Raw genomic sequence first — 26,488 nt, 5'->3', positions numbered from 1 at the left:
TAAGTTTTTCTGCATCAGGAAGATAGAAGTGACCTCTCTCCTTTTCCAGATGATTGAATCAGGGCATGTTTTAAAATGAAGTTGCTAAAACCTGCCAAAAAAACCCAAGTCAGCCCTCCATGTAAAAGAATGATTTCAGCTCAGGGGAGTTGCTGTGTTTTAGAGGAAGCACGTGAAAAATCGCTTCGTAAAGGAAGACGCTCCTTCAGACAGCTTAGTGCTCAGACACTGCTTATGTGAAAAGAAACCATGATGCATCAAATACAAAAATAAATGCAGTTCCTAAGTCTTGTGGTATTTCTTGATGTGGATAAAATAGAGAAGATGCCTGAGTCTGCAGAACACTGGGAGGAGAGAACTGGCATTTCTAAATGTGCTGCCCCCAAGGGAGTGGGTCGGTTGTTTAGAAAAGAGCAATGCAAGATCATGCTGATGTAAGGAGCTCTAAGTTATGATAATGCAGGTTGCAGCTTGACAGGCTTGATAAGAAGCCAAGACAGTACGTTTCTGCCCTCCCTACCAGGCAGAGCAGGACCATGAGACATATCCAGCCCCAGAACAGTGATTGAGAACAGGGTCACCAGCGCCACCAGATGTTTCAACATAGGCAATGAGGGCACTTCCCCCCTCTGCCACTCCAGATGTCACAGTGTGTTATAGAAAGGTATGTGTCCTTGCTGCCCAAAGAGCTGCCACTCACCTTCCTGGGCAATTTCCAGCATCTTGCATTCTTGTCTGTGATGACACGGTTGTGTAACCATCTGATTGGCTGCTGTGCTGCAGTATCATTTCCAGAAGTCAGTAATAATATTTCTGCAGAATCTTTCAAATTTTATGCTGAAATCTCCAAATGACCCACTAAGATGACCTTTTTTGTTTTCAGGAAGTATTCTGTTCACATTCTTCTATTTGAACAACTCTGAGGAACTCGCTTTCCACTCAGTTCATGACTTTTTCACAACTTTCTGTAACTAAATGCTGTTGTGTGCAAGTCATTACTTTTGATCTTAATATACTACTGGTTAATTATCTTTTTGAAAAGGATGTGTAGCATAAATGAAGATTGCTGTGCACAACACTGAAGGGTTGTTGTAATACCTGGACAAGCCATATTCTGCAGTGATTAAAACTTCTGTGATTAATGAGAGAGAAATGTGATAAAATTTAATTTAGTAATGTGATTATACACCATAACTTGTAATAAAAAGAATCTTTTCTGCACAGCCATAGTATCTTAAGGGAATACCAGTAAACAAAATCAGAGAGAAATGTATTCTTAGGATCCCCACTCTTCTTAGTCTTCACAACTGAGGACTCTTGTAAGACTGAAAAATTACCAGGAACACAACAGTATGGTAAGTATTTATGTTGACTTCAAAACAAGAGGTTGTCAAATTCTTTTCCTTAAAACATGTAATAAACTCTAAAAAAACCTACCACAAATAAAGCTCCTCCAAAGAAGAGAGGAGAATTTTCTTCAATATTCGTGCACAATTTTTTTCAAGGTAATATCGATTAGGGAAAAAAAAATTGCCAAAAGAGTTACATAGCAGATTTTTTTTTAACAAATCCTGCAGTTGGTTATGATGAAATTGATGGTTTAGAGGACTTTTTTTTTGTGAAAAGTTCTGAAAAGTTTGGCAAAAGTACAGAAAATACTTTTCTTTGTGTCGAAATTTGTAACAAAGGAATAAACCTCCATGTTCATCTTTGGCAATTTGCAAAATGATACCAGTGGAACAGACAAAACGTTTAATCTTGGAAGGCTGATGCAGTTGTGCTTTGGAGCTGACCTGGCTTCCCATTGCTCTCTGCCTTTAACTTGGGCAGAACTGAGCCCTGACACAGACAACTACTTTCGGTCATAATACCGAAAACAAATGACTTCCCTCTGCAGCGTGCGGGGGACACTCCGCATCTCAGGCTGCACCCTCCCCAAATGAAGCCGCGTGTGTGCCACTTCAGCAGGCGGGCTGTAGGAATCAATGGCAGATCAATCCCTTGTCACTGCCCGCGCAGTCCCGGCCCCGCCGCCGCACAAAAGCGGGAAGGTGGGAGCCCCGCATCCCAGAGCGTGGGGACCGGCGGCGGCGGCAGGAGCTGCTTCGCGGTGCCGCAGCCCCGGGAGGGGTGAGGCCACCCCCAGCCCGGTCCGCCCCGGCACCATCGCCCCTCCGGACGGGCTGCCCCTCTCCCGAGCCTTCCCCCGAGCCCTGGGAAGGCGGAGAACTGCCCGGGGGTGCCTGGTAGGTGGCTACGGTAGAGAGCGGCGCCGCCAGGTCCCCACGCGTGCTCGGGGAACGGGATGCGGGTGGGTGCGGGACTCCCCAGGCAGGGACCCACTGAGCAGGACCTCCCCGGGCGCGGAAGGGGGACTCTTCGGGCGCCGTGTGAGACGCCGCGGATGCGGTGCAGGACTGACAGCAAAGTGCAGGGACTCTTCGGGAGAACAGAAGGGAACCTTGGGGGCAGGATCCCCCGCAGCCATAGAATAGGATCCCTCGGGCGCGGAGCGGGACTTCTGGGGAGCACTGACCGCCCAGGCATGAGCAGTACGGGACCCGCGGGAGCGGAGCCAAGGCCCCTGGAGGCAAAGGCGACACTTCTCAGGCACACTGTGGGATCCGCTGGAGGCAAGGCGACACTTCTCACGGACGGTGCGGAACCACTGGGTGCGGAGCAGGTCTCCCCGAGGGCGCTGCGGGACCCCCGGGGGCGGAGGCAGCGCAAACCCTCCGCGACCGTGCCGGGACGGGACCGCGGCGTGGGGCAGGGGGATGCCCGGAGGCGGGGTGGGGACTCGCCTGAGCCCGCCCGCCGCTGCCTGCGTTCCCCTCCCACCTCTGGCGGCCCCGCGGAGCCGGGCGGAGCGCGGCCGGGAGCGGCTCCAGGTAGGCAGCGCCCGCCCTCCCGCCCGCTGGGGCGGCCCCGGCGGGGCCCCGGGGCAGCGTCTTCGCGGCTCAGTGGGGAGAGCCTGGCGAGCCCGGCCCGGTGTGTTCTCCGTGTGTTTGCGGGGTAAACAGTCGGGGGAGAAGGAGGAGGAGGAGGAGGAGGAGGAGGAGGGGTGCAGGGGTTGCCGCCTGGTGCAGGGGGAGCCTTGGTGCGGGGCTTCGCTGCTCTGCCGGAGTCTTGCCCTGAACTCTCCGGCTCGGGACGTGCAGCCCCTCTCTCTGCGGGGGCAGGGGCACGGGCACCGCTCCGGCCCGCGGAGGGACCGTGTCCTGCCGACTTCTCCTCGGGTGCTTTGTGGTGGCCAGTGCGGGAGCGGATCGATAGCGATGCCTCTGAGCCCTTTCGCATTGCAGAGCTCTGCCTTGTCTTTTAGAAACTCGTTTAGATTAAAAAGTAAACTAGTTTTAAGCAGCCGCAAACGACTACAGTAGCCTCTCTGGGTAAAGAAATGTGGGAGAAGTTTGTTCTCTCTGCGTGTCCGATCTAAAGTAGACTTAATAAGTTTGGGATGGTTAACCTGAGTTTAGATCCAGGTGGATTTTGAAGGAGCTTTCTATTTTTATAAAAAGACTTTTCTTATGTGCATCTGTAGGACAGTGAATTTCCTCACTGCTCATTTTCTGGATTTTCTTGCCTGCGAGGTAGTCCTATGTCAATACTTTTTTTTTTTTTTTTCATTTGCCTAATGCAAAGCACAACTGCTGATTATTCTGGGAGCTGAACTCAATGTTTGCTGGGGAAGGTAGACCTCAAGATCTGAGCAGCAGCAGTGTATTGATTCCATTAACAGAATTTACAGATTCCTTTTAACATAGTCTCTTTCCCAGAATTAAAGTTCTCCTCAGAGCATCTGTCGCTGGTCTAGGCCAATAGATGGCATAAGGCACTCAGGCTAACGTCCTAAGGGGACAGGGGGAGCAAGAATCCACTTTGTACGGAAGCCAGGGTTTTCAGAGGGGATGTGTGAGTTAGATTCTGCGTGTCTGACTTGGGATACCTAGGTGAGATCTCATTTTCAGAGATATGTCCTGGACCGCTCATTTTCTTTGGTCACAGTTGCAGCATTTTCCAAAATCCTTCTCTGCTCTAATCAGTTAGGGTTATGTCACGCAGTTTTTGTAGGATTTGTTCAGTGTTGATATCCTTAGCCAGGAAGCAGAGGTGGCTTTTCAACTTTGCAAGGTGTATTTAATATCTGCTGCTGGGGAGAAGCTGCATTGTAGCAGTATTGAAACCGGTAATCATGAGGGGGAATAAAAGGCAATTGGCTAATAAGGAAAAACCTTCTTAGTTTCTGTATCAAAATTTCTGCTGAGATAGCACTGTGGGTAGACAAAAATGATTTTATGTTCTGAAATTTTGTAAATTATTTGAGTATAGGTAGGTAGCTAAATGATGATAAAAGAGCTTTAACTGACAGTAATCATACATAGCTTTTATATGGGTGCTTCTTAGGTATCGATTTCAAAACAGTTCTTATAAAAAGAGGTACAGTATCATTATTTTTTTTTTTTCAATTTCAGCAATTGAAGAGTGGGAAAGGTCCAGAAATAATACCAGATTTCTTAAGTCACAGTTCTTAATTTGTCTGTTAAATCTCTTTATACAGTCTGGACAGATTTGTTAAAGTGGATCTCAAATTAAAAAAAAAATCTATATGTATATATAGCAAAGGACATTAGAGGTCTTTTTCCTTCTTTTTTTCTTCTCTTTCCTTCTTTCTTATCTATAAATGTCTATGTCTTGTTATCAGCCTCAGCACTAAGGCAACCCACAGAAAGTATAGCAGCCCTTCAACTTCCTATTTGTGAGTGTGGGCAAACGAAAATCAATGAACAGTGGCTTTCAGCTGAGCTGGTGCAAACTCCAGTGTGATCCCCAAGCATTATTCTTGGGACAGGTGGGGTTGAATATTTTACTACAATTTCCTTTGTAGAAACAGAGATGTCCCTTAGGAGAGGCGATTCTTTGCTCACCCTCTCTAGGACTTCGCAAATTTCCATGAGCAAGAAGAATAAAACTACCTTAAACCTGAAAAGATGATAACTCGGTATTAAGCCACCAGCATCGCCTTCATTGTGCAATTACAGCTGCAGGCAGGGTGCAGTCAACTATTAATACTCAGTGCCAAGACCATTCAGCCTCAATGCAAAACAGGGTTCAACAGTGCCTGAGCTGAGCTGCAGAGGCATCTTAAACCTGTTTGGAGAGTGGAGACAGCCGGGCTTTCCCCGCTCGGCATTGGTGCATCTGCCAGCGGTGTGCTCTTTGTTCTGGCTGAGCCCCTAATGAAGCTGGTGCTGGACACAGTGCCTGCCTCTGTGCTGGCATCACTGCCAGGGGCCACTGCCACGGCTCCTGTGGCTGCCTGCTGTTTGCATCCCTTTCCCTGCCAGCTGGGCAAGCTGAACCCCCATACTCTCAGGTGAAATAAGTGCTGGTTAACAAGGAGGGCATGTGAATGGCAGATGCTCTGCAGAGTCTGATGTGAGTTGGGGTCAGAGGGAGAAGCAGATAGTATCCTGTTTGGAAATACCTTTACTAGCAGGCTAAGCTTCAGCTTGGTTACTTGAAAACAGCTTATGGCCATGCTTTCTGTCTTTTCTCCTGGAATCCTTCTCCATCTGAGCCCATTTGTTTGCAGCATGTCTCCTGTCCAAAGGCTCTTGATTTAGAGAACTTGTTTACTTGCTACTGGAGCACATATATTAAAAAGATCTGCCCAAGGCTAATGACTAGAAATAAGGCTCAAGTCTCTAAACTTGCATCATTCTATGCCTTGCAAATTTTCTGTTATGGGATATCTGCCAAGGACGCATAATAAAACAGAACTCATGAATAAATAAAATGTATTCCACTAATATGTGGATATTTTCTTTTTATCTTGCCTTTGCCCCATCTCTTTGTTTTTATTTCTTGCTCCTCATCTATTTTTTTTCTGTTTAGTCTCCTTCTCCTTTTAATTTATGGGGTCATCTTATTTTCTTCCTGTGTTACTGCTTTACTTTCTAAGGGGAAAAACACCCTGAGAAAACCAAGCAGGATGCTGTCATTGCCATTGTCTGATTCTGTGTGGAGGACCAAATTCTCAGCTGACAGAAACTGTCCTTGACCTGTTCCAGTCAACGATTCTACACGATTTAATGCCAGGGAATCATCTGCTTCGAAGTGTTACCTTGGTATGCTGCTCCATTCTTTACCATTTATTCTTTTTTATTCCCCATTTCCTTCTGGCCTTCTTCATTTTCCTATATTTTACTGATGCTTCTTTCCTTTATACTGTATTTTCCACTTTATTTGAATATGTTCTGCTCTATCTTGTCCATTCATAATGTATCTGAAGTCCTAACAGCATTGTGTTAAACTGCTGTCATCTACCATTTGTGGATAACTTACTCATTTTTCTTAGAGGGGAGTTCTCTATGTGACAGTTGCTTGTAATAGTTTTCTTTTGTTTTGTTTTTCTTTCTGTTCTAGAAGAGGTGACTTTTGGAATATTTATCTTGCTTGCAAAGGAAGATGGTGTTTCTGAGGGAGCTCATTCCACAGTCATTTTCTAGAGAAATATGTCTTCTGGAAAGACGAGCTTTATCACTTATGTTAGAAGGTCCCATTGTGGTCACTGTTTTTGTTCTGGAGCTTAGTTTGCTCTGGATTTTGGGCCATTTTGCTGCATTACAGGTAAAGCCTGAGACCTTGATTTTCATGCTGTGTTCTGCAAGGAGCTAGAGTAAGTCTGGGGTAAACATGGTCTCTGTGGTTGATAATGTTGATATGAAGGTTCTTGGAAGGCTTCACTTGTTTTTGCCTCTCTAAATTGTTTCTCTCACTGCTGTCAGTCTGCTGGGTACTCCCGATGTCCTTGGTCTTAGCATGATTTTCTGTTCTCCATCCTTTTATCCACAAGCTCTCCAGCTCATCTTGTCCTTCACACTAAAATGTCTTATCCATTTTGCCTTCCCATCCCTGACAGGTGAGTGGGGACTGAGGTGAGAGGTCTCGGTTTACTGTCTCTTATGGCTGCCGAGGAATTTCTGGGAGGGGATGCAAGGGGAGGCCATTACAGCTTAGCCCTTTGGACTCCCTTCTGTTCAGAGCAGCCATGTGCCCTGGCTGCAGACATCTGCCTGACTTCAGCTTGCTCAGTGTCTGCTGCCATCTCCTCCAGGTAGGTTTATGTCTTAGAAGTTGATCTTGGGCAGGGGGAGCTGCAGGACTGTGATCCAGCAGAATCAATCCACATGTGGTGGCAGACAGGCAGTGTGGCACCATCCTTACCTCTGCCAGCAGCAGCAAGAGGTGCAGTTGTCCCCTCTCACCCTGCAAAGGGTTGTGCTGGCAAGGTGTGAGTGCCCTGAAGGTGCCCCTATACTGCTGGAGCTGCATGTGCTCTGAACAGTATTGTCTAAGGGTAAGGGCTCATAAATTAACTTTTCTTTTTTTTTCCCCTTTTTTGGAAATGTTTTGGTCTTAGCAGCCTGCCAGTAACAACCACCAAAGGCCACATGGACTTCAACCAGTGTGGCTGGTTTAAGGAAGACAGTTTATTTACGATCTGAGACAGAATTTTCCTTCTCCTTTTTTCTTCCTCTTCTGTATATTTTTGTCCTTTGTCCATCAACTTGGACAAGCAATTTGGATGCCAACTGATATCTTAAAAACTGGTTAATTCTTCCATGTGCTACTAGCCCAGTGCTACTCTAATGACAGGCTCAGAGCTCAACCTGTGCAGAGCACTGCTTATCTTTTCTTTTGGTTCTCACTAAAAGCAAAGCAAAGACAGAGGCTTTATGAACTTGTGGATGTTGAAGCAGAACATATTGACCTGCTATGTAACATTGAGCAGGTCACATCTAAAGTCTCAGGTTTGGTTTCCAAAGCATGGAGCTCAAAGTATCTGCCTCACAGCACTTATAAGTTAATAAAATGCTATGAGATTTATGGACAAGGAACTATCTTGGATGTAATGATCTTGTAAAGCTTAATATTGGCAATTTGCTGCCCCATATAGGAGGCATTTAATATTTCTCTGTTTCTTGTTCTCTGAGCCTAACAAATTGATTGCTGCTGTTCGTGTAAGTACAGGCAGGTTACCTGTGGGAGGCAGATAACCAACTCAGGACAAATCTATGACAGCTTTGATTTGCATGGAGGAGTTAATACACAGCCTGGGTAGTTTAATAAAGATTGGAAACACTTCTGATAGCTCTATTATGCTTCTCACTTCTCTTCTACCTCCTCTCCTTTAGCAGACAAGAGCTGTTGCTGCTTCCAGCAGTATTAACTGCTGTGAAGGCTTCAGCTCTGAAACGTCCTTGATACTAAAGGGGAGTGTGTTGCAGAGGGCAAGGGGATTCTCCCACTTGACTTCAGTGAGAGAAGAATCAAGCTCATAGCTTGTGAGATGCAGTGATAAATCTACAATATCACTTTGTGTACAGTCACAGTCAGTCAGTATATTTAAAACAGGGGTGATGAAGGATCGGATGTGTCTCAAAGAGGACTTCTCTTTATTGAAGTCTTTATTTTATCTTTTCGCTTTCTTTTAATTTTTTTTTTAAATTCCTCCATTACCTCAGTCATTGCTACTGCTGATTTCACTGGATTATGATTCCAAAGCTGGTTTGTAATTTTATGAACTCTATTTATTGCCAGTTGAGAGAAGAGCAAATAGAGCCATAAGTTAGGTTTTCATTTTGAAAACGACTAAGTCATTACTGCAGCACAAATGTAAATCAGACCTCCATGTTTTAGCCCTAGTTAGTGACAAGCACTGAATGACGGTTTCAGCATGACATTTTAGGGGCAGACACCTTTTCCCCCGAATAAGCTGCTGAAAAGGACTCTGCTTTGGATGTTCTTCTTAAGCTAAGAAGATCTGTGTGTCTCCCTGTCCAGTGTGATGTTTGCTCTGGAAAAGACAGCCAGCATGGATCAATTCTACTCTTTTAATTCACCTTGGTAAAATTGGTAAAAGCTTGAATTGGACAAGGGGGATAGCATGAGTCCTTCCATTAGTCTGAAAACAGTAATGATGTTTATGGTCTCATTGTAAACTACTCTTTTCAGGGAGCTGTGATTTTGTTTTACAGTTTGTTGTGTGTTAGGCCAGGGAGAGAGCAGCTTTTTTCCCTTATTTCGATTAATTTGTTGGGGTGACAGAAGAGAAAAAAACAAAGGACAGATTAGCTCATAGTATGTTTGGTGCTCAAATAAGAGCACCAAATGTTGTGGGACACACTGAAACCCGAGAACCTTGAGAATGAGAAAAGCACTTGCTGCAAGAAAAGGTGCTTGTTTCTGGGTCTCTGGGATGCTCCATCCGTGACCTGGTCATGAAGCCAGCCTTTTCTGAGGTGTTCTGTTAACTGCTGGAGGCAGGGGACGTGTTTGAGCCTTTGTAAGCTCTCACTTATCCTCAGAGCTGGGCAAAAGCTCCAGTTCAAGGTAATACTTAAGCACAAGTTTATTCAACAACTTTTAAGAAGTCCAGTGTGACTTGAGACTCTTTTTTGCTTGTGAAACTTTATCTGAAAACCTTGGACCGAGTCTCAGAAAACTTTTGACCTAATCTTAGCTGGCACCTCTAAAAGCTCCTGGTCCTGAGACTTGGATCTTAGGCAATGAGACGTTTCTCTTAGTGATATATCTTACTTATTTCAGCTGATATGAAGGGTTTATGTATTGAGATAAAGTCTGGGGCCTGTGGAAAACTGCCACACAAATGAAGAGAGAGGCAAGAAGTTGTCATTTTTCTCTCCAAAGATTTACTGAGGGCATATTGAAGTACTTCATTCAAAAGTAGCCAGAAAGAAAGAACTATAATTTCAGATATCTTCTTTTTCCTCCTAGAGAATTGTGGATTAGCACTGCCCTTGAGGCCAAATAGATTTTTGGTTGCAGTGGTGTTCAGTGTTTTGCCTCAAGCAGTAGCAAAGCTACTTGCTTCAAGCAGTAGCTTCAAGCTTTAGTTGGAAACTACCAACTAAAACCTAATATGTATTGCTCTTGGTTTCTTCCAATGCACTGCATGTGCTTAATTAACTCTAATTCTTTCTCTAAAGACATGTAGTCAGGATCTCAGATTTTCCTCTAGACCTTTTGGTATGTACTGCCTCCATATTGTGGTGCCTTCGAAATCTGTGGGGATCCTTGTGGGAGTTTATGAATCTGTCTAGCTGAAGTTTAGCCCAGGCAAAAACTTGAAAAATCGCTTGTCCTGTTAAAGTCTTCCACAAAACCTCTGCTAATTTTGTGAAATTAGGATTTATCCAACCACCTGCCTTCATTTTTCTACTCTGGACATTTGTATGGGTCATCTTAGACATTAGAAAAATATGTTTGAAGGTGGGAGAAAGAAGGAGAGAGGGGGCTGGATTCTGGCTTCTGAAATTCCTTCTAGTTTGTTTGGGCTTTATATTTGGCCAAAACTTTCTTTCATTGAAAGACAGTGGTGAAAATTGCATCCAAGTAACTTTATAGGGTCTGACATTGGGTTGATTAAATGGTTCTGTTGTTATGGACTGTGCAAATTTATGTATTGGCCAGAATCCAGCACAGACACATAACACCTATAGTACCTTACAAGTTGTGCTAATGTGTGATATTAATTCGCATATGGAAATCCAGATATTAGTAGCTACTCATCACTCCTGAAAAAAAGATGGGTAGTAATAATACTGAAATGAATTGAACTGGTTAGGACTGATGCTTATTTTGTGAAAAACTTATTTGCTGGCTGTTCCTTTTTGTGTGCAATGACAATGCCTCAGCTTCTGCTATGAATATTCAATTGAACAGTGGTGCAGTGATGCAATTTTGCATCTTAGCCTGTTATGTGCTCAATTCCTTCATTTTCTGGCAAATGTCCTTTCTTGCTGAATGCTTTGTGGGGACAGTCAAGTTGAAATAAACAGGGAAAATATCTTTGGTTTTTGAGGACTGAGATGGCTAACACTACACTGGTATGCTGATGGGATGCTATTAAAAGGGATGTCATCATCCTGGAGAAACTCCATCTGGGATGAAGTAGCCTCATGCAACAGTTTGGGGGGCTGACAGAATGGAAAGCAGGTCTGTAGAGAAGGGCGTGGGCATCCTGGTAGGCAACATGGTGAGCAGGAGTAGGCAGGAATGAGCAGTGTGCCCTCATAATGAAGGCCAGCTTTATCCTGGGCTTTATTAGCAAGGCTGTAACCAGCACTTGTTCCTTCCTGCCTGGCACTGTGAGACTGTGACTGAAGGACTGTGTCCAGATTTGGGCTCTCCACTACCGACATTCACATTCTGGAGTGAGTCTCACAGAAGGTCATCAGTATGATAAGGGGTTGGAGCACACAGCATACAAGAGGCTGACAAAGATGGGTTTGTTAAGTTTAGGAAGAGAGAAGGTGCAGGGGAAACCTCACTGTGCTGTGAAGTTACCTGATGCGTAAGTTTTCTCAGAAATGCTCAGCAATGGGATGCAAGCCAGTAAACCCAAACTGGAAGAAAAGAGTGACTTCAGGAAAAATAAGGGGAGTCTGACTGGACCAGGTTGTCTAGAGAATTTGGGAAATTCTGGAGATAATAAAAAATCAGTTAGCCTTGAACAGCCTCCTTTAACTGGACCAGCTTTGAAAATTGGGTGGGAAAAAAGATCCTTCAAAGGACCTTCTCACCGCAAATTAGTCTGTGATACTACCTGGAAAATCAAGAGGAGCCGTGTAACTAAATGATGTCCGGTGTAGGAGTGGTGAGCATGTACCAAAATCTGAGTGCCCAAGAGATGGAGACTTCCAGAGGCCTCAGTATGAGTAGGGCTTACACAGTGGCTCTGAACCACACATCCTCAGAGCTTAGTCTGCATCCAGCATTTCTGTAGCACCATGCTTGCTTGTCTCCCACTATGAGATGGCACCTGATGCACACAGCTGGCTCAACCTGGCTTGGCCAGCTGCTCCCAATGTTGGCTGGAAGGCTACGTCCAACTCATTTTCTGCATCCAGAGGTTTCCATGCTCAGGAAAGTCTCTTGCAGATATTCTCTCCAGCTGCCTCCACGTAACCCTCCTTAGCCTGTGGCCTCATGTCACGCATGCTAACATGTTGTAAAAGTTACTTGGGTGCTTTGAAAGTGAATGTTGGATCGAAGCAGACTGCAGGACTTGTATCTAAGTGAGATTTGGAGCTCTGTTTCAGGGTTGTCTTGGGTCAAGAGAATTTATTTTGAACAGAACAGACTCCTTTAGTGAGATTACCGTGCTTCAAACACAAATGTTTGTACAGATTATCTGTTGAATGTTTCACTCAGAATATCCACAATAACAATTGCTTGTGTTCTTGTTGCCTAAGAGACTCTGTGATTATCTTGGAGAATTTCACCCTGGTAAAGAAAACCTTTTTTTATCTGTGAAATTAACAGACTTTTGGAAAAAACATAAAAAAAATAAATACCATTTAACTTTATTTACTCAGACTGGCAAGTAAAAGAAGAAACTGAACTGTTATGGAGAGTTTGTAGATAACCTGTTTCTGCTGTCCATCCTCAGTAACTCCATCCTATTCCAAATCTATTCTTAAGTATATACAGCCATAGGCGTGAACTGCAGCACAGAAGCTTAAGTAAATGTTAGGAAAATACTTTTGAGAGAACAAGGGCATTCAAGCACTGGGTCAGATTCCACAACTTCTCTGGGCAGGCTTTATCATGGGAGATTAAATAAAAATCTGTCAAAAATTGTCTAGAAGTAACTGCCTTGAGGTAGGGGAAGAATTGAATTATATTACTCTTCAAGGTCCTTTCTAAACCTGTTTTCTGTATTCAATAGCATATTACTGATGTATTTTATTTATAAAGAAAGAAAAACAACAAAGTGACTGAGATATACCCAGAACAATACTGTGGGGAGAGAATTTTTTTCAAGCTGCTTATCCCAAAGCCAGGACTTTACAGAATAAAACTGTAATGGATTCAGAGGTTATAGGTAACCAAGTAAGTGGTTTAGCACTGTGCTCTTCACCTGAATTGCCCTTTTAGCTCCTCTGGTCCTGTTGCTAATGGTGTGGCTGGTAGCACAGACAGAACTGATTTCATGTCTCCTAACAGTTTTTTCTGGTGTGATGTGTTACAACGTAACCCTGGTGTTTATGGTCCTAGATGTGTCTTCCCAGTTTAAGGTGGAAAAATCCTGCTTTATGGGATGCACAGAGTTTAGATTTTTCAGAACAACTTTTTCAACCAGTGACACTGACTGTTGCGATTGGACTTTGTGTCCTTTAGAAATATTGCCTTGCTTCCAAAAAGGAAAAATTAAGAAAAAAAAAAAAAAGAGAGAGACTAGGAGGGGGAAGAGATAATCTGGGAGCAGAAATGATCGACACTTCTGCCATCTGTACTAGGAATTAGAGGACAATTCCTCAGACTACAAAGTGAGAAATAAGAATTAGCTACTTTGCAATCAGGAAATGTAGGATGGACTAATGAATGGAAAATTTTGAGTATCAGGTCAATCTTCTTGGCAGTGAGTTAAACCTTAATTTTAATACTCTGTACCTCTTCCAGAGATAAGAATATTCTGAATTGCACTGAACTCCATGTTCCTTTCCTTAATGTGGAAGAGTTGTGGCTCACTGTGGGAATAATTTGCCTCTGTGTAGAGGCTTGTGAACCATTAACACTTTTGAAAACTCAAGAGAGTCTTAAATGGTTCAGGAATCTGTTTATTAGAGAAAATATATAATGTCTAATTGTTTATTTCTTTATGTTAGGCCTGGAGGGATCGTAGTGATGGGATAGTTGGGGCAGTTTCTCCCCTCTGCCATCATACCCTCTTGGTACAAACACTGCCTCTTGAAACTGCACTATAAATGCAGGAATGATATTTAGATTTTCTATTCTAGCTAAATGTACTTTTTTTTCATTACCTGCTATCGGACTGGTCCATCAGAATGCATGTGACTGCTGGCTCTGGGCCCAAGTGTCTCAGCATACCAGTACCTGGTGTGTGATAGCTATGGAGGAGACTGGGAGGAGGGTAATGGTGTGCAAGGGTGTGGGCTGAGCTTGTTTGTGGACAGCTGGTCTGCTGTGTGAGTTCAGGCACACTGCTTTCTGTGTCTGGATATCTGCATCAGTTTATTTGCTGAGGTAATTAACCTTTCAAAACCAAACTGCCTCTATAAGCAGAATACAATTTCACCAATGATAAATGAGACTGCAAATTTATTTTCAAGAAGTATGTTGATATATTTTCATTCTACACATCTTTTTTCCTACGTGGAAAAGTGTCTGATCCTGGAGTCATGTATCAGATGTTTTTGACCACTAGTGGTACTACAAATTACTGCAATAGGTGTAGGATTTTTTGTTCATTGTGATCATTGGATAAGTCCTTGGATAGCAACAATTGAGAACTCAGTGGAAAACGGAGTACAGAATATTAATTGAGGAACAGATCTGTAGAAATTGCCGTTATTGCAGAAGTCCCTTGACATACAACTTGCAGTGTCCACTTTGAACAGTACTTCATGTTTTGAAACTGTGCTCTTGATGGGTGCCATTAAGATGAGCTGTCAAACAAGATTATTGCCAAAATAATTGACCTGGAGAGAAACAATTTCTTTTACCATCAAACCACAGCAATGCTGCTCTGGCTGTAATAGTGTCTTTGGTATCTTCTCCTCTTCTCAAATATGTCTATGAACTTCAACCGTTGAGACAATAGAGCTCAAGGAAATGCTTAATGTGGTCAGCTGTCTGTGGAAGGCATTTGTGGAACAGGTATCATAACTGCAGTACTATAACTGCACTTAATTGGTGGGCGTTTACGGGTAGATTTTCAAGCAAACACATTTTAATCTATCATTTCCACTTAGTTGTGGATAATGATATTTTGATTTATAGGAGCAGAATATAAATTGCAGAGCCTTTGGGAACATTGAGTGGTGCAAGCCTTGTTGACTCTCATAATGTGTGTTATCTCCAGGGGCTTTTCAAGTCAGGTAGAAAATACCTTTTTCTTTTTTTTATTTTTTTCATTTTAATAATTTTACAAGATGACATTCTGATGATATTAGATCTTGCTCCTTGTTCTTTATGTATATGAGAAAGCAATTCAGATCACAGACTGCATTCCCAAAGAAGCTTCTCTCATGTTGATGCTACAGCCGGTGTGTTTTTCCTGTGCCCCTTTTTCATACCCAACCCTTTGCGTATACTCTGTCCTCACCAGCATCCTCATAGTGGAAATCAGCAGAATTTCACTTTGGCAGGATCCATTTTACCTCCTGTTAGTCACATGGAAGTTATACACCTTACAGCACTAGTCATATAGGCTGCTTATCTAGTCAGTACAGAGGTGGACCCCACCTCTGGTGATTCACCTCCCCTGAAAACCTGTGCCTAAGCTAGGTGGTATGAACCATGGGCTAGAGATGCTTATTGCTCTTCTTGCTTGTGTTCTTTTACTCTGAGTTAGAATAGCTTCATTTTTTCCTTATTAGTCTTTTGGAGGAGGTGATTTAAAAAAAAAAACAACAACCCAAACCCAAAACTATATTTGAAGAATATTTTTCCACAGGTATAGATATTTAAATAATTTTACATTTTATTGTCAGCAGCTACTGTTGTTTCCAAATTATTATAATTTCTTTCTGGTTTCATTTTATTGCAAAGATGCACAAACATTTGGCATAAGTTCAGTTTCTAAAACTGAATTTTACAGGGGTGAACATAGCCAAGTAGGCTTCCTTGGAAGTAACATCAGAACAAAATTTGGCCCTGGGTATTTCAATTCAAACTTTATCTATCTAAGGTCTTCTGGGAGGTTCTACTAAATCCATTTTAAAAGAAATGTAATTGCATAATTCTATTATTTTCATGACGTTTTAATGCAGTATTCTGGATAAAGGATGTTACTGCCAATGGAATATAAAAAATAAATTACAACTGATCGAATAATTTAGCTGATGAGTTTATCCTCTTTGCCTCACAGAACGTCCATAACTACATAGCAGTTTCTCAGATGGGCTTGCTGTTTGTGCCAGATGACTTTTTAAAGTTAACCTCTGCCTCCACAGGCTGTGAATGACTTTATAGTTAACTGTCTCAAATATTACAAAGGAGAGTTGAATGTTACATCTTATATCACAATGAAAGAGGCTGTGCCAAGTAATATTATCTTACATTTTTTCAGGCTTAATTATATGTGCTAAAGCAGTTATTACTGCCCTGCTGACAGAGAACAGCTTAAGTCATACTAACTGGATTTCAGTCCAAATCCCTAATTGTGATTGATCAAGTAAATTATATATGCATTTAGATGTTTTTCTGTGCTCAGTGAGTCAGAAAGCATAGACAGTACTCCTAGGCAGTGCTTTAGACAAGTATTTGTCCTGTGATGAGTGGGGAAATTCAAACACTTAAAAAATCAGTGAAATGTTGATCCTGAGCTGAAGTTTGTTAGGGTCATACTCACAACTTTTTTAAAAGTAGATGTCCAAAGCTGCATATGTGTAGCTAGGGAAATTTGGAGAAGCTGTTAACTGTCAGGAAATTAGCAGAAGTTAGAGCCGAGGTATTTGTATCATCTGGTGACTGGGCATGGCAAATAATAAGACCCTTGAGAGTGAATTTGCTCAGAACTCAATTTTCTGAATGGGAACCCTAAAATGGAAATCTACCAAGATCATCAGATTCCTTGGGAAAAAATTTCCTTGAGTTCTGGAAGTACTTTGTAGAGTTACCGAGATTTGTATGCGATGTCAGTGTTGTATCCCTTGTGACTTCAGTCTGAGCAGGACTAGGCCCTTGTATTTATGTTTCTTCAACTTAGAGGAAACCATCCTGAAATGTGAATTTAGTCTTCAGAGTCTTATGAAGTGCAGCTGTTCAGGAAGCAGGAGGCGAGGCTATGGACAGCATAGCCACGGAGCAGACTGGTAGAAAATCTGTAGGCTTGTGCTGTCTTTGAGTATTTTAAGTGGCAGAACACAACAAAGCCTATTCAACTGCAAAGCAGTTAAACTTTCTTTCTGTTGTGCCTGAGTAATCACAGAAAAGCTGAACCTACCCTAATTTGGAGTTACCAGTAGCCAAGGTACTACCATGCTAAAATGTGCAGCATGTCCAAAAAGATGTTCTGCAGCTTGTGATGTAGAACCTCACAGAGAATGGGGACTTCTTGTAGATACTATGTGGAAGATAACTGAAATAACTGAGAAAGCGAAACTTTGCTGACAAATAAATGTGTAGTCTGGGATCCACATTACCACTAAAAATCTTTGAGCAGTTTGTTCCAGAAGAGGTTGGAAAACCACAGCACTTTGGGGTGTGTTATACATCTGCAGCATAGCTGTCTCAGAGGGATCATATATGCAAACTCTGTCTCTGTGACCCTCCTATTGTGAGCTTTAGGGATTTAACAGCGTGCTAAAAGCCCAGAAATTTGCAGTCCCCCTTCCAAGCAGACAATGGGCCTGTGGCCTCACCAACAGTGTATGACTGCAGAAGTGCTGGCTAGAGCCCATCTTCAAATTGGACTGGGAAGAGTTAGATCCTGTTGTTTTGTTTTTTATTCTAATGTTTATATCCTTTTCACACAGCTTTCCTTATGACTGGCTTTTATTTAGCCCTCAAGCTTAACATTTGGAACTTCTATTTGTTGGGTTTTTTTCATTATCTTGGAAAATAATGTCCATTATTCCAGTAAGCATCTTTCTTCTGTGTCATTTCATTTTCTATTCCATATGAGTCCTTATCCAGTAGCTCACTGAAACAACTGAAGCAATTAAAGCAAACAAGTAACTAACATCTGGTATGTGTTTACTTGCTCTCTTATACTCTCTCCAGGGTAAGAAGTGTGTGATTTGGAATGGTTAGCAGTTTATTATGTTATATATGAATACTTGTTTACAGAAGATCAAAGAGGTTAATGTTGCTCTTCAAGTTGAGACTTGCAAAGTTTGTGGTAGCTCTGTGTTCTTAGGATGTTCCTGACACAGTCTTTGGCACTCAAGGCACTTAAAGGAAAAATTGTTTCCAGCTGAGTATTTTTACCCTTGAGTAGAAAACGTTGTTTGAGTGGGTAAAGGGTCCCCTTGAGTAGAGACCATGTTGTGTTGAGGCACCCTGTGGCCGGATTCACTTGTTTAAATGCCTCAAATTGTTCTGATGGTACCTAGCACAACAAACCATGGCTCAGGAATCAAGGTCCCTGCAAGTCAAACAAGACATTCTTCAGATCCTGAAGCTCTTCTTGACCTAGCTATCATGAATCTTTCCAGTACATTCTTTTCATAACCTAAAAAATCACATAATAGTAGTAATACAGCAGGTTCCGGACCATGGCCTTTCTAAGCAAGATCCACTTTCTTTCTGTATCTTGCACAAATTGTGACTACAGTGCCCTCAAAATAAAGCAGTAAATTATTGCTCACTGAATTTATTATACAGAGCAATTTCATGGAGGCACCATTATGAATATCATCTGCATAATCAATGTGGTTTTATACTGCTGTCTCAACAGTAAGTCAGTCTATTGTACTAAGGATTACTGAGCAACTAAGTTCTTGCTTTAGTTATTTCTGAGTAAAACTTGCTTTGTACTTGTCATGGTCAGAGGTGCCTCCAGATAGGACAAGAGGAATGGCTCTAAACTGAAGGAGTGTAGATTTAGATTGGATATTAGGAAGAAATTCTTTACTGTGAGGGTGGTGAGACACTGGCAGAGGTTGCACAGAGAAGCTGTGGATGTCCCATCCCTGCAGGTGTTCAAGGCCAGGTTGGATGGAGCTCTGAGTAGCCTAGTGTAGTCAAAGTGTCACTGGTCATGACAGGAAGGATTGGAACAAGATGATCTTTAAGGTCCCTTCTGACCCTAATTGTTCTATAGTTCTGTGATCCTATGATCTGAGGTGGTTTTTATAGTGCTGGCTTACATTGCTAGTGTTCTCATCTTAATGAATTGCTGAAAGTGGAGATTTTATTGACTGAAATGAATCAATACGTAGAATCTTTTTGGGTTTGAATATACTTTGACCCCAGTCCATGGTATTTATGGGTTTTTTATTTATAGTGTTACAAAACAGGGCCTGGGTCTAGATCATGAGTTAAGTGTGGTAATGTTTATCAGATGAGTCCTGCTGCCCTTATTCTGTGAGATCAGTGTTTTTATGTTACATCTTAATCATTCCTAAAAGCTGAAGCCTTGGGAAGTGTCTGGAGAAACTGTGTCTTATAACCATTCTGTTAGCTAGCAAATACCTGGCATCAAACTACATCTTAAGGTGCAAAATGACTTTTGTGTCGTGGTTTAACCCCAGGTGTCAACTCAGCCCCACACAGCCTCTCATTCCCCCTCAGTGGGATGGAGCAGGGGATCAGAAGGGTAAAACTGAGAAAACTCACGGGTTGAGATGGAAAAAGTTTAATAGTAAAGCAAAAACCACACATGCAAGCAAAGCAAAACAAGTAATTATTCACCTCTTCTCATGGGCAGACAGGAGTTCAGCCATCCCCAGGAAAGCAGGGCTCCATCACATGTAACAGTGACTTGGAAAGACAAACGCCATCACTCGGAATGTACCCTCTTTCCTTCTTCTTCCCGAGCTCAGTATGCTGAGCATGATGCCATATGGTGTCATCTCTCAGGACTAGAGAATTTTGATGCGATCTTGTCACATTTAAAATTAATTTACTTCTATATTAAATTGAAATAAATTAGCGTAGTACACATCAATTAATGTTTAAGTGTCAGAGATCAAAAAAATTTGCTTTCCTCGTGGTCAGAAGGTTATATATAGTCTGATGACAAGTGTAAGAACTGCCAGTTTTGGCTCAAAGACAACTGCTTTTTAGAAGGACAGCAAGAAAGCTATTCTACTGTAAGAGTTAACTTAGTAACTATAACATCCTTTTTGAATCCAACTTCATCTGAATGTTTTCAATTACAGTAAAATATGGAAACGTTTAAATGTCATTCTATCTATCTGCAGGTATCCACAGTTAGTTATTGAGGCAAAATCACTCTGGAGGTTCCATCTCTGAAAGCTCCTGTTTCCAGAAATGACATTTCAACACCAACTTCCCAGCGTTGCCATAGTGGTAGTAGCTATGCTGTGGCAGAACAGGAATTGCTTCTCGAACTGACCAAGGTCATAAGAGGGTTGTGACACTTCAGGTGAGTGGGAAGGCAGATAGAAAAGTAACTGATGGGACTGCAGATACCTGTATATGTACTAGACAAAATTCTGAAGGCAGGAATTAGAAATCTTTAAATGAACTTTTAATATGTTTTCAAGAATACAGGATGCTTTTCTGTGGATTACTCTAGAAGTAAATTAATTGATATGTCAACAGGAGTAATTGCAGTTCACATTCAAGCAAACAGCATTGGAACATAGTGGATTATAAATTGCAACATCATATAAATCAATACAGTTCTACTGAAACGTAGTTGAGAGACACCTGCTCTAAAGCTTTGTACTAAATATTTTGATGGATTGACAAGTCTTCTGTCTTTAAATTAAAAATTTTTTGCATAATTGAATGCAACATTCTTCCTTCACCCTGGGAAAAAGGAGACCTAAACCAGAACCTATTGCTTTCAAATTTGATAAAGCTGTGTTGAACTATCAGATTGATTTAAAACTATGTCTGTGAAATGCTGAATAATGGTATTCATCATTTAGTTTCTTCTTTTTGTTTGTTTGTTTTGTTACAGCATTTCACGGTAACCGGAGAGGGAAAAAAGAATATGTCACAAGAGCAAAACTGAATTAAGTGCTCTAACAATATATTGTGTTCTTTTCAGGTTCAGTGTAATCTCATTGGGCAACAGCAGTGGAACTTGTCTGTCCAAAATGGTTTACGGTGAATTTTTCCGCAGACCTGGCAAGGATACAGAACTTATCAATTTGAATGTGGGTGGCTTTAAGCAGTCAGTGGATCAAAGCACCTTGCTCCGATTCCCCCATACTAGACTCGGAAAACTTCTCAAATGCCATTCAGAAGAGGCTATTTTAGAACTGTGTGATGATTATAGTGTTGCAGATAAAGAATATTACTTTGACAGAAATCCTTCCTTGTTCCGATATGTTCTGAATTTTTACTATACGGGCAAACTCCACGTTATGGAAGAACTCTGTGTCTTTTCCTTCTGCCAGGAAATAGAGTACTGGGGGATAAATGAGCTGTTTATTGATTCCTGCTGCAGCAATCGGTACCAAGAAAGGAAAGAAGAAGGTCCTGATAAAGACTGGGATCAGAAGAGCAATGACAGTATAGACTCCTCTAATGAAGAGTCATCCATATTTGATAAAGAGCTAGAAAAGTTTGACAATCTGTGTTTTGGTGAAATAAGAAGGAAGATCTGGGTCAGAATGGAAAATCCTGCATACTGCTTGTCTGCCAAGTTAATTGCCGTGTCATCCCTGAGTGTTGTCCTGGCATCAATTGTGGCCATGTGCATTCACAGCATGCCAGAATTTCACAGGGTGGATGCCCATGACAGGGAGATTGAAGACCCTGTGTTGGAAGCTGTGGAGATTACGTGCATCATCTGGTTTACTGGTGAACTAGTGATCAGGCTGATCGCCGCTCCAAGTCAAAAGAAGTTCTGGAAGAAACCACTCAATATTATTGATTTTGTCTCTATTATCCCATTTTATGCCACACTGGCTGTGGACACAAAGGAAGAAGAAAGCGAAGATATTGAAAACATGGGTAAAGTGGTTCAGATCCTGCGGCTAATGAGGATATTTCGCATCCTGAAGCTGGCCAGGCATTCCGTAGGACTGCGGTCTTTAGGTGCCACTCTGAGACATAGCTATCAAGAAGTTGGACTGCTGCTTTTGTTTTTGTCTGTTGGGATTTCTATTTTTTCAGTGCTTGTCTACTCAGTGGAGAAAGATGACGACTCATCAGAACTGCAGAGCATCCCTATTTGCTGGTGGTGGGCAACCATTAGCATGACCACTGTTGGTTATGGGGACACTTACCCAGTCACACTTGCTGGAAAGCTGCTCGGCACCCTATGCATTATCTGTGGGATACTGGTGGTAGCACTTCCAATCACCATCATTTTCAATAAGTTTTCTAAGTACTATCAAAAGCAAAAAGCTATTGATACAGACCAATGCAACAATGATCGCAAAGAGAAGTGTAACGACCTACCCTATTTTAACATTAGGGATATTTATGCAAAAAAGATGCACTCTTTCATTTCTAGCCTTTCTTCAGTAGGAATTGTAGTCAGTGACCAAGATTCAACAGATGCCTCCAGTATCCAAGATATGGAGGATGTTTATAACCCGATATCTTTAGAGAATAGTACAGGAAAATGAGTTGAACCTTGTTCTCTTCCCTTTATCTCTTCTGATTCTTGGTAAATGTGGACTTCAAAACTTCTGTGAATTCATTAAGAGCAGTCAATTCTCAGGGTACTTAACTCTCAGCCATATTTGGACATTCTTTGCTCTGAGGATGCCATAAAAACTTCATTGGTTATATGAGGCTTTAAAATATGCCTCATGTGGTGGTTTAGTTTTTACACACTAATGTTATGCATTTTTGGGGAGAAAAAGTTGGGAAAACAGTTTTAAATATGAGATCAGTGCTTTTTTGGTTTTGTTAGTATTGTCGTTTGATTTTTTGTTTGTTTTTTTCCCCTGCAGCAGTCTGATATACAAAATTGGCTATTGTAATTTGCTGCTCTTCGGGTAGAGATATATTACAAACATGTAAGAACTATTGCACAAGTTAGTGAAGTTTTTACCTGCGAATACATTAGATGAAAGAAGGAATTATGTACACATAAATCTGTGCTCACTAACATATTTATATAATCGTAGAGTTGGGAACCTGTTTCCTAAGTCGGGGCAGAAAATATATTGGCACATAATGTTTTTACTCCATGGAAGCGTAATATTTATGAATTTCTTTCCAAAAGCACAATACATTTTTAGTTTGTTAAAATAAATTATTCCCATTATGCCTATAATTTTCCCAGGGTCCAGCATGGCCAAGCTCTATCAGGTCCAAAAGGGTGTAAATCATAAGTCCCATGATGAAGTATCTGGTGTAGGCAGGACAGAAGCTTCTTGCACCATTTAGCCGCCTTTTCTGCCATTGTGAACCTGAGCAATTCTGGTGCCTGGAGAGGATTAAGACTTCCCCTCTGGCTTCCCCAGAGACCTTGTTTTGTGGGCACTGGAGCAAACACCTGTGGTGTTCTTTAGAAGTTCCTGCTCCATACTGTGAGCGCTGCCCCTTGCTGGAGGTTCTGCCTTGCGGGTAGGAGCAGTGTGAGCAGCATCTTCGATTGTGCTGAAGTTGGTCTGAGTCTGGGGCTGTAGTGCCAAGCAGTGGAGATGTGAGGACATGCTCTTCTCTGCAATATATTGCCCATCAGATGGATGAGATGTAGGGTGGGCACTGCATGTGGGCACCCGTGTTTAAACTATTTCAGCTCCTTTTTCTAAAGCTCATCCGCTGGTGATGGCAGCTTTCCAGGTGTGTGCTATGTGCTGGAGCAGTGCTCAGTGCCTGGCAGAGTGCTGCAGCTCTGTGCATTCCTCTCATCTCCAAGGATTTCTTACGCAGCCAGCTAATTCTGCTCTGTTTCAAAAAGGATCTTCTAGGGCAATTTAAAAGGAAAGCCAGTCCTTGAGCCTAGCATAAAGGAGTGCTGGAGAAGCTCAAGGACCTTATAGTGTTAAGTGGACCTTATAGTCTGTGGTGTTTCTGAACATTCATTTTCTTTCATTTGTCGAGTGACTTAATTAAATACTGGACAATGGAGAATCGAAGACACTGTGATGTTGATATTTTCCTTAAAGAGAAGTTTGACTACTTTATTATATTTTAGTATTATTGGGCCAAATACAGAAACCTGTCCTGAGTTTCTAGTCAGGAAGATCAAACTCAGTAGGAGTTGACTTCAAAACTAAGATGCCAGAAAGATGGCAATCCATTTTAGCTACTGCAGAAGGTTGATTTTTCATGTGTCTGCCAGATTTTCTAGTGCAAAATACATTAAGTAAGTAGCTGAGGTGCACTTATATTTGCTGAGGCCCAGAGCTCTAACCTCTTTCTGAGATGGAGAAACAAAAAAGAACAGGATCAACCTATACATTGGAAAGAGGTGTCCCTCAGGACACTGTGCACCAATATAGTGATGTGGGACTTAAAGGGAATATTTTGAGCTTTGGAGAAACCTCAAAATTTGGCTTATTACTTGCTGAATGTAGTAAGTGTATGTGATGCTTCACAGGTAATTAAACGTAATTCTTCCCATAGTTAGTGCAGGAATACCAAAAGGGAAGGTTAGCCTAAATGTGTTTTGTTCTTACTGAACACTTAAGATTACAAAGATACAGTGATATAAAATACTAAATATCCATGTGCAGCTGAATCTAACAGGAACCAGCAGAATAACAGCAAAAAAAATTACTCCCTGTCCAAAGAAATTCTCCTGGTAGTCTCCATATAAAGATATATTACATTACCACTGAAGGTCAAAAGAAATGAAAAATATTGCAATACAAAAAAACCTGCAAGAAATTTGTATTAAATAGTTGAAAAAATGCTACTGAAAAATCTCATTTGATATATCAAGCATTACTCAAGGATCACAGATTATACAATTTTGTGTATTAAATTTTACTGACTGGTAATTTGTCATAAAACTGATAAGCTCTTGATCAAACACATGAATCAGTCTTAAGGCTGTGACACTGTGTAAGTTCATATGAATTTTTTTATGCATAGATACAGCTTGCAGCAAAGTGAGATGTGTCTTTTGGAACACATCAGAAGGTAAAGTACATATCCATGTATCTTGCAAGGTATGCTATTTTGATTTCTTTGATGAGATCTTGGCCTTTTTCAAATCAGTTATGTTTTAAAAAATGGCTTTCTTGTATTCTGATCCCTTTGCTGGAATAAATCAAGCACACTGGTTTCACATAAGTGTAAGTGGGAGCAGGATGTGATCTGTGTTTTGTGCCAAAGGATACTCCTCTCAAGGCAGAACTGCAGCCCTGTGACATGCTCTGGTACTACAGAGTGTCACAAACTATGAGCAGATGAGATACCACACGTTATTACTGCTTGTAAAAGTTCTTAGTAGAATAATTGCCTAGTTAGAAATAACTGTAAGAGGGGATTGTTTCTTATTTCATTTGTCTTCTTCCTTGATCTACAGTGGCATATTATCAATTTGTGATACCAGTGTCAACAGAAGATACGTTGTATTTTTTTTTTTTTTTGCTGAACCACGTTTTTCCCTTTAAAAATGCTTCCTAAATTCACACCACTCAGCTGCTCTGTTTCTGACACCAAAGCACAGGAAAGGTTACTGTTCAGATGTGCATCCCATTCTGTATGGGAGAGATTTGTTTGTTCTTATGCAAAACAATTTACTGTCATGTCATTACTTTCTTTGTCTTGATGCCAACTCAAAGGGAAACCTTTTGATATCCAGTATTTCCACAGGAGCATCCATCTTTGCAATGGTTTTCCCTGCTGTATAATGGCAAGACAGCACTGCACTGCATTGCAGTTCCCTGTTTGAGAGGCTTCCAGCTGGCAGGGGTATTGCCCAACTGCCCACAGCTCTTGCCTTGCTGGGAGCAGGCTCTGTCACTTGGGACCACTTTTTGGTGTGTGTTAGTAGAGGAAAAAACCAGATGTAAAGGAATCAGAAAAGACGAATGGGAGAAGGCAGGAAGCTGTCAATCAAAAGGGATGGTGGAAAAGCCTGAGAGGACCTTAGAAAAAAGGAAAAGAGGAAGTTTACAGAAAGAGGCCTCACTTGTCTTCACTTTATTTCTTGTTTTTTTCCACCAGTGCTTTTCTCCCCTTTCCTCCCTTCTCCCTTGCATACCTTGTTGCTGCCACCCTGGCCTCCCTTCCCATCCAATAGTCTGTTTCTGTCCCAGAACAAGGGTATTTCTGAGTCCAGAAAGGCATGTTTCATCCACTTGGATAGCAGCAAGCAGAACTTGGTGGGAATTAAATTAGTGAGCACTCTTGCTATGTATATGAGCAATCAGTAGCACACAGGCAGTGCTTTCTGTAAGAAAAGTTGCAGTGTCACTCAAATTATTGAACATAAATGTGAGGTAAATAAACAGCACATTTGAGTCAGGTATGTAAATTAAATAGTACTTTTGTCTTAGGTAGAAATTAGTGTCAGACACCATAATACAAAATATTACCATTTAAAAGCAGACTCCTTGTCAATTCCCATGTGAATGGGTCGCTTTTAGGGAGTGCTGGGAGTATCAGGCAGATTTGACTGGCAAATGCAGTACAAGGGCTCATGACGTGCCAAGGGCTCCTGACAGGCTGCTGTGTATTAATACATTTATTCATTTCCACACATTCCTAACATCTAGAGTAAGTGACAGAAAACCACTAAGCTGTGGAAAGCTTCTCTAATATTTTTTGATTAGCTGACAGTGTTTGTGAAGCTGCTAATACCTCTTCATCCAGAAGAGGACATTTCTCAAACAAAATCAGAATAACCCTCAGCTAGATGTGCAATTTGTGACTG

The 26,488-nt window shown here is 41.7% G+C and overlaps 1 protein-coding gene across 3 annotated transcripts; it reads left to right on the top strand.

Moving 5' to 3' along the window:
* The first annotated feature begins 2,619 nt into the window (after positions 1-2,619).
* On the top strand, positions 2,620-24,528 carry KCNS3 (potassium voltage-gated channel modifier subfamily S member 3). 3 transcript variants are annotated; one of them, XM_051778321.1, is made up of 3 exons: positions 2,620-2,657; positions 19,926-20,110; positions 20,744-24,528. In XM_051778321.1, the coding sequence occupies exon 3, from the start codon at positions 20,793-20,795 to the stop codon at positions 22,272-22,274; it is 1,482 nt and encodes a 493-aa protein (XP_051634281.1). In that variant the 5' UTR covers positions 2,620-2,657; positions 19,926-20,110; positions 20,744-20,792; the 3' UTR covers positions 22,275-24,528. The 3 variants fall into 3 exon arrangements, with proteins under 3 accessions (XP_051634281.1, XP_051634280.1, XP_051634283.1); XM_051778320.1 differs by lacking the exon at positions 2,620-2,657 and adding an exon at positions 2,853-2,891; XM_051778323.1 differs by lacking the exons at positions 2,620-2,657; positions 19,926-20,110 and adding an exon at positions 7,069-7,120.
* Positions 24,529-26,488: the final 1,960 nt, after the last annotated feature.

Source organism: Manacus candei, unplaced genomic scaffold, assembly GCF_025592945.1.
Source record: "Manacus candei isolate 608988 ecotype Guabito, Panama unplaced genomic scaffold, ASM2559294v1 h1tg000011l, whole genome shotgun sequence".
In the NCBI taxonomy this organism is placed as follows: domain Eukaryota; kingdom Metazoa; phylum Chordata; class Aves; order Passeriformes; family Pipridae; genus Manacus; species Manacus candei.
The sequence above is the reverse complement of the archived record's forward strand: the minus strand, read 5'-3'. Positions and strand labels throughout refer to the sequence as shown.